The following is an 8,260-nucleotide window of genomic DNA, read 5'->3' on the forward strand; positions in this document are numbered from 1 at the left end:
CTCTGATGGTACCAATAATAGGCTTTTTCGTAGCAAATTCAACCCTCGAAACACACGCAGAGATGGCAAACGCCACCGTTATTCTAAAAGCCGGTTGGCACCCTTGCTGCACAGCACGCAGCCAGGATGATCTTGCTTCTTTTTAAGAATCATTCCTTTAATTGTCACGGGTAATAACCTGATGAGGGATGGGCTTAGCAGAACTGGGATGTCACCATCGCTATCCTAGGGTAATTTAGACTGGTGGGGCATTTGCCCCTGCTCGCGGCATTTCCCATCATCTGCTGGTAATTAAAATACATATATTCAAGTATATATAACCATCTACTTGCAGCAAGGAGGGCATGAAAGCGTCTGTTTCTCTAAGGTAAAAACCACTTACAGATTCTCACTAATGAAATGCCGAGCCACAGCCCAACCCCTCATCATCCTTTCCTGCAAAAGAAACCCCTCACACCACCGAAGGCTGCTGCACTTGCGCTTTATTGCGATGCCATGTTGACCATTTCATTCGACAGACTCCCCACCCCACCTGGTGCGTCGCTCAGGTCTTCCCAAACTGGTGGTTGCACAAGTCTTTTCAGCAATTGAGGTGTTTTGGTGCTTTAATTCCTCTCCCTTGGGCTTTAGGTCTTGTTTGCCACCCATCTGACCCTCAAGGGAAGGAGGATGTTTTCTCTAGTGCCTGTTTCTTGAGACCACGGTGGGCACGTGCCTCCACCTCCTCCTCGGCACCACGCGCTGCAGGGCAGCTTGCACGTGCGCGGGGCTGACGAGGGGATCGCGACTCTCCCTCCGCAGTCGCTCGGCCTCACTCGACACCTGCTTGTAGATGTTCTCCACGAAGCTGATCATGAGCGCCTTCGCCTGGTGGGAGAGGAACCGGCCATCTCGCTTGATCTGGTTGAGCCTCTTGGCATTGATGGAGTGGAAGGAACGTTTCAAAGCCCTTTTCCTCTGCTTGTCCACAGGTTGACGCTTCGCCTGGCCCCAATGCTTCCTCTGCTTGGCCGGAGATCTCCTGCCACGGCTCTTCTGTCTCCTTCCCTGCTGGGATCTCCTTCCCTGCTGGGATCTCCTTCCCTGCTGGGTCCTCCTCTTCCTTCCCCTAGCAGACGCCATGGCTCAGCCTTGTCCCTACACTGCCCGGACCCCTCAATTCTACAAACAACCCCACCCTCCCCGTTTTATGCAAGTGAGTATGCAAATGAGGGGCAGCTCTGAGCCCTACCATTGGCCAAGTGAACAATTCCCCCCCCCCAATTCACAATGGGGAGAATCCCGGTCAGCGCGGCTTGCTGGGGTCCCTCTTGGCCAGGGCAACCAGGCGTGATGGGTACCTGCAAGGTTTGAAGACCTCCATGACCCCTCACCCCTCCAGGATGCTCACCCTCCCAATGGAAATCGTCCACCCAACCTAAAAACTAGCATTTACTTCTCGGAGTATCGCCCCAGTCTCAAAAGTTTTGTCTCACAGTTGCACGACCAAGCCAAGTACGTGCAACACGTGTCTTGGGAGTCTTCTGGGTGAGCAAGGAAATAAATGACAAGAAAATCCTTTGAAAGAACATCTTCAACAGAAACTGCCTGCACACCTTAGAGCTGTGTCTGCCAGCTTGAAGACTAATTATGGTTAATTACTTAGTTAACAAATCCACCCAGATACACCCTGGGTTTTTCCCCTTCCCAAGCTTTAGACATATAGCTCATTTTCATATCCACATGTAAATGCTCACACATACACGCACCTCCCATGTTTCTTTCAAGTTCCTCCATGCACCACCTAAAACACTGTCGATGTCCCACACCAACATCTACCTGCTCTGATTCTGGAGGACCAAACCCTGACTTTTTTTTTCCTCCTCCCTTCTTCATTAAGAAAAACAAACATTAAAACCAGAAGACAATTATTTGGAAGCAAGTAATTGTCCCTTCTTCCCCCATCCCACGCCAGCTAACTCAATTTGTTTTTCATCCCTCCCACTGTCCTTCTCCAAGCTTCATGTCATAATCTGTTTCAGATGGAAACTTGGTTTCCAGTAATCTTCAGGGAAGCAGCAGACAGGAGCAGGAACATGGGAGGAACTTCTTTTGCAATTGGTGGCATGCATTGCTTATACCCAGACAATAAACCCTGTCATTTGAGGTTGATCCTAAAGCAACTTGTTAGGACACGCATTAATCTAGCTCTTATCAAAAGAAAAGAAAAACTGCCCTCCCTCCAAAATCTCAGGCTGTCCTGGGAGCATGTGTATGTACTGGTTTCACCACGTAATCCCCAAATCCCCCAAGAAGTATCATTGCTTCATACGAAGAGTAATACGTGTTGCTGGGTTTTAGCATAGACACCCGCAGGTATCAGGAAAACAACCTGGTAATCACAAGCCAGTAAAAAAAAAATCAGACACGAAAAAAGGGTTTTTTTGCAGAAAAATAACGTGTTTGCCTTTTCCAAATGTTGAACCTGAATCAGACTGGTGGATTTTCTCAAGTGGAGACATGCTCTGGAACAAAAACCTCAAGAAAAACATGCAATCCTTCAGGGTTTTTTAGAAGGAAAGTTTCCACAGACGTTCATCACGCAATTTTAATGAGGACAAGGAGGAACTTGTGGACATCATGATGAAAGCTGGTGAACTGGATGCAAAGAATCAGTTCCTAATTTTGCCTCGATGCAGGCAGAGGTATGTCCTGGAATTAAAAACATCACCATTTTGGAAGAGACTGACCTCATCAATGGCACGGCCAGGGTGACGTTAAAAGCACAGTGAACCTCCTTGGCCATCCCGGCAGCACCACTGAGAATATGGTTCTGGGGAGGATTAAATTGCCCCAGGACTGGGCTGCCTGCAGGAGCAGGTGGAGGAGGAGATGGGACCACAAAATCTCCACCTTGCTCTAGAAACACACCCATGCTCCATCAACGAGGACATTGCTGGGCAAGACCCACATCCTGGCTTCTTCCGAGAAGAGCCATCGAACATAGCACCACAAAACCCTAAAGTCTACGTCGCAAGCCCATCAGAACCAAGAGTTCCCATAGATGCAAATATATTCAGTGGTTCCTACTGGGCAAAGATTAAACCCCTGGTCATCACTGGCTTAAGCAATTAGTAAGCACCATTCCCCAAAGACCAGAGTCACCCAGAGGGAACTTAATTTGTAACTTCCTGAGAGCATGACTTCATGGAAGGGGTAACGCATGGGACGTCCATGCAATGCTCACAGTCCTGACCTTGCCATGGTTCTGCAATCCACTCTTCTGAGGCATTATTTAAAACTGTAGACCAGTGTAGCATCATGGGTGGGCACCGCCACCTGCTCTTTCCAAAGCCCCACATCCCTTGCTGTGATTCTCCAAAACTCTACTTTAAACTTCGGGAGTCGGACTCGATGATCCTTAGGGTTTCCCTTCCACCTCAAGGTATTTTATGATTGAACTTAGTAAAACCCCACAATATTGTTGAGACTTGAATGGGATAAAGCGTGGTGATGAGGTTGGCTCTGCACAGGAGACTTGAGCTATTGCAACCAAAGAACTGAAGGAAGCGGTACTGAAAGAAGACAGAAAAGAATAATAATACCAAAGCTGCGCTGTGCTCCCAACCTTGCCGTCTGGATGGCCAGGGAAGACACCCAGACAACTAAAGACCAAACTTTTAATAGCACAAAGGAACGAGTTCGCTTCTGCTTTGGTGCACGTAGCCCTGGGCTCCAACGCAAGAACTGAAAGCGTTGCAGGAAAAAAAAAGAAATAAAGGAGGATTTCAATAAGAAAATAGTACTAAGAGCCAATCACTACTGAGGCTTGCAAAACCACTTCCAGCAAAAAGCCTTTCAGGGGAAGACCGTTCTGTGAGGCTGGAGTCTTGCCTTGGTGCTGAGATCACCCCTCAAGGTCCAGAAGTCTGGGAAGTACCAACATTGAGTTTCATTTCCTCAATTAAATCAGCAAATCATCAGATTAACTGAAAAAAAGACAGTCTTTAGGCATAAGGCAAAGGATAGAAGAGACAAGAAAGTTTGGAGAGTTTGTGGTGGGTTTTTTTTTCAATTTTTTTTTTTTTTTTTTTTTTATGAGCAGACCAGCCAAGGTGCCTACACAGAGTTGAGCATGTCCATATGGTGGGTAAGATGTGGTGAACCAGCCAAGGGACGGTCCCTCAGGTCGGTTTATGGTGCTTTGGTAGGTCAAAGTTCTTCATTCTGGAAAAATGCTGGTACAACTCACCCAGTTTTTGCCATTTCAGTGAAGGCATCTGAGGTCTGAGTTCTCTCTACAGTACTGAAGACAAGATCAAACTAAAATTGTGCAACACAACGTAAGAGTGTCCAACAGATGAACTGCCATCTGAAAATGCCCATTTTCATCACCAGAAAGGATATTTTGGATGCTAGCTCAGAGGTCTCCCTGGGATGCAGAACGAATTCCATGATATTTAGATAGATTTAAACGGGTGCCCCTTTTTGCGGTACAAGGAAAAAACCAAACCCGATAATTCACTGCTGGGAAGTTCCCTGCCCTTCATGGAGAAGGGTGCGGCCACCCTTATTGTATTCTGATAATCATAATGCTTCCTAAAATGTGCTATAGACTGATGGCTGATGTCCAAAGCTGGTAACACCAATGAGTAAAGAAAAAAACCTGCAGAGGAACTGACTACATGCTCAATTGCTGCTTCCCCTTCTTATGACAAATCACACTTTGCTCTCTTCCGGGGTGTACTGATTGGCAGATTTTTTTTTGACCCACCACAGCTAGGTTGCTTTTTTTTTTTTTTTTTTAAGCCAAGGTATAAAATGAAAGCAAATCTCAGCAGAGGACTTGTCTTCCTGCTGGAACAATGCCTAGGATCGGTGAGTGACTCTTCGCTGAATCTTGAGCTCTCTCGCTCTTTTTTCTGGTTTTCTCTCATCTTCAGTGCCCGGGTTTGTTTTATTTTTCCATCTGCTGGAACATCTGCCTTTTGTGTCGCCTCCTGACAGCATAACCACAGACCTCCCTTTCTTCAGCTAGGGTATTTCATGGTCACCTGGAGCTCAACTTTGCAGCACTGTGGGTAGTGGGAGACCTCCCTTGCAAGTCTGGGGAGCGGGATGGTCCTAATTGTGCAGGGAGAGATGGAAACAAAGGCATAAGCTCAGGGTCTCCAGAGTTCCTGAAGGACACCACCTTGCATCAGGTTTGTGGTTTCTCCACGTCTAGCAACGACACAAGAAGGTCTGATGGAAGATGGAGATCCATGAGACGTTTCCAAGAGCTGGTCCCAATGCACTTGCTCTCCTCCCATGGAGAGCCTGATCTCCAGGAAGGATCTCCTTTGTCTTCCACATAATCCGTGGGTCTTTGGGACTGCCACGCTGGGTGAGACGAGGGCAGCAAGACTGGCTGCTGGCTCTACACCACGACGAACCCCACACATGTCAAAAACACAACTCAAGGCAACATCCCTGGTCCTCAAGGACAATTAGGGCAGCAGCAGTATTGGGTCAGGAAGGTTGATGATGCAGCTTTATCAACATGATATCACTTTCTGCCATACTTTGAAGAAGGCAACCCTGCTCTTAACAGGCTAATTGTAGCAGGTTCTTTCTAATTATTTTTTACTGCCAGTGTCTTCAGGAAGCTGGGCCAGCTCTACAGGCTGCAGAAAGACCTGCTTTCAGGAGCTGGACTTAGGGGTCTCAGAAAATCACCTGCAGGATAACAGCTCTGAGGTTTATTCACTGCAAGCGCACATCAACCCAGGTTGTCTGCAGATCTGGAGCTGTTCCAGCAAAAGCAGTGATTCTCCAGGGATTTTTCCAGGAATAAGAATTACCCAGGGTGTGGTTTCAAAAGCTTTTTTTTTTTTTTTCTTTTTTTCCTGGAAGGAAGCTGGCAGTATTTGGGGGAGGGAAAAGAAAATGAAAGTTGCCCTGCAGTTATTCTGGAGAACAGAAACCAAAACTAGAAAAATCCCAAGGTGGTTTCTGTTCAAACTTCCTTCCCCTGTGAAAATATTAACATAATGTTGTTGTGTCTGCGCTGGTAGAAATGGTTATTCCGAATGGGCTGCAGCCTGCCTGCTGTTCCCTACAGGGTATCTCAGAAACTAAATCACTTTAAATGAACAGAGAAGTCCCATCACCTATCTTCATCTCTCTAATCTGTCCATGTTTCTATGTAATATTGTCTCCATCTATTTTGTCCGTCTACGCAAGTGTCCATCTAGTCTGTCCATCTTTCTATATAATAGTCTCCACCCTTCTATCCACTGCATCAAAAAAGCCACAAATTACTAAGGTACGGGAAAGGGCAGTTGGGACAAGAAGATTGCCTTAATTCTTTGCATGTGAATGACATTAATTACTGTTCTTCATTATGGAGTCTTTTGAGCTTATTCAAAAGGGTCAAACTTGTTTTGGGAACTCACCACAGGAGCTGCACAAGCAGAACATGAGTATGAAAAAAAAAAATCTATGGGCTTGATATCTCCTTAAAAAAAAGAAAAAAATCACATTCACTGACACCACTTGACATCTGGCTGCAGTCATGAGAGACCTGCTAATGCCGTGGATTTCATAACCATGCCGGTTGATTTGAAAGCAGATTTGCTAGCTGTTCCTCTTCGGGATTTGGACACCAACATACTCGGAGCCAGTTTGTGCTGTCACCTCCCTCCCGGGCTGTCAGGAATGAACTTGCATGCTGATTGCCGAGTGCCTTTGTTGCATTGTTTTCTTCTCTTCTTTTCTTGTCTCCCTAGTCCTCTTCCAAATACTCCTGCTAGTAGGTCTCCTAAGTGCAAAGAGGTTTCCATGTTTCCCTGAATATTGCCTTCATGACAAAGACTACGAGGAACTGCTGAAGATTGTCAAAGATGGGCTAGAACCCGCAACTCATCCAGCAAATGTGGTCATCGTCGGTGCAGGAATAAGCGGGCTTACAGCAGCAAAGTTGCTCCGAGATGCCGGCCACACGGTAAGTAGTTGCATGAGAGCCAGGGTGCCGTTGGGACTTTTTCCTACGCTAAAGATTTTCCAGCATGGAGAAGGAGAAGGAAATGCGAGGGAGCGGATCACAGCGGTGGGAGAAGGAAGGAAAAGCGGTTGGGCTCCAGGAATTTCATCTGATTTAGGCATGACAGGAGGGGATAAGGGGAAGCTGTATGCAAAGCAGGTTGTTTAGATGCTCCCCAAACGAATGAAAGCAGCAAAGGTAAAAAGATGCAGTCTTTTTTCTCTGTCCCTAAGGGTTTTTGAAATCAGGCAGGGCTACAGCTGCCCTGGGACAGCCTTGGAGGCAGCGCTGCTGCGAGTGGGAAGCTGGACTAGACCCCTCCACAGGCACCTCCAGCCTCAACTTTGACAATTCTCCAGCTTGTTGCAACTCGCAGCCCAACGGTGACGTTCGTTGCTGTAGATCAACCAGCACAAGACTCACGAGCCCTTCAAATCCTGCCTTGTTAAGGCGGCGGGGTAGTCTGGGGGTTTCAAAACTGTGTTGACCATCCCAAGGTACTAGACAAATTTCAAACCCATGAGTTTCAAAGAAGGCTTCAAAGGCGTGGAGGGACAGGCTGGGTACCTTCCTCTGGCTGTTTTCAAAATCCTGTTTTATCCTTCCAGCACAGGGAGTATCTGAACCAACGCTAGGACCCTCTCACCAGAGAGTAGGTGTCCAAACATGACACAGAAGTTAGGAACTGAGAAACTGCCCTGTAGGTAGAGGGACCTTGGCCAATACAGAGAGGGGTTTGGATCTACAGATGGTTCATCTGGAGGGGACCTGTCCCACCCCATGGGCCAGAAACGCTGCCTGCCACAGTGCCTGTGAACTTGCTTTGTAGGTGGTTTGCATAAAATAGTCATTGCCTGAACATCTGCAATCTCCACCCCCATCCTTGGTTTTAGGTTACCATTCTGGAAACGAGCAATCGGGTTGGTGGGCGGATCAGGACGTACCGACCAGAGGGACAGGACTGGTACGTGGAGTTGGGAGCCATGCGCCTGCCAGGCAAGCACAGGTAAGGCAGCGTCCTACTTCACGGCCATGATCAGATGAGGAACCAGCCCGTTTTGAGAAGCAAAGCTGTGGTTTGAGATGGGGCTGAGGACTTGGACGGGGGTGTAGCATAGCAGGAGGAAGGAGCTGTCTGCCCCATCTCTCCCCCAGAGCTTAGCATCGGCATAAAAGGGACAAAAAGCACACGGTCACCTGCATTTGAGTTGGGAGAATGAAGGAAGACCTCTCATCTCAGTATCATGTCCGTGCATG

The 8,260-nt window shown here is 47.4% G+C and overlaps 2 protein-coding genes across 2 annotated transcripts in view; both read left to right on the top strand.

Annotated features, from left to right (window-relative positions):
• The window catches only part of LOC103922939 (zinc finger protein 850-like), a 158,981-nt gene that overhangs the window by 17,660 nt on the left and 133,061 nt on the right, over window positions 1-8,260 (top strand).
• IL4I1 (interleukin 4 induced 1) overlaps window positions 6,689-8,260 on the top strand; it is a 4,618-nt gene continuing 3,046 nt past the window's right edge. Inside the window, exons 1-2 of the mRNA XM_009331155.1 lie at window positions 6,689-6,964; window positions 7,897-8,009. Coding sequence (XP_009329430.1) covers window positions 6,689-6,964; window positions 7,897-8,009 — 389 coding nt within the window. The remainder of the gene's footprint in view (window positions 6,965-7,896; window positions 8,010-8,260) is intronic.

The sequence above is a fragment of the Pygoscelis adeliae genome, unplaced genomic scaffold (assembly GCF_000699105.1).
Source record: "Pygoscelis adeliae isolate BGI_AS28 unplaced genomic scaffold, ASM69910v1 Scaffold459, whole genome shotgun sequence".
Taxonomy (NCBI): domain Eukaryota; kingdom Metazoa; phylum Chordata; class Aves; order Sphenisciformes; family Spheniscidae; genus Pygoscelis; species Pygoscelis adeliae.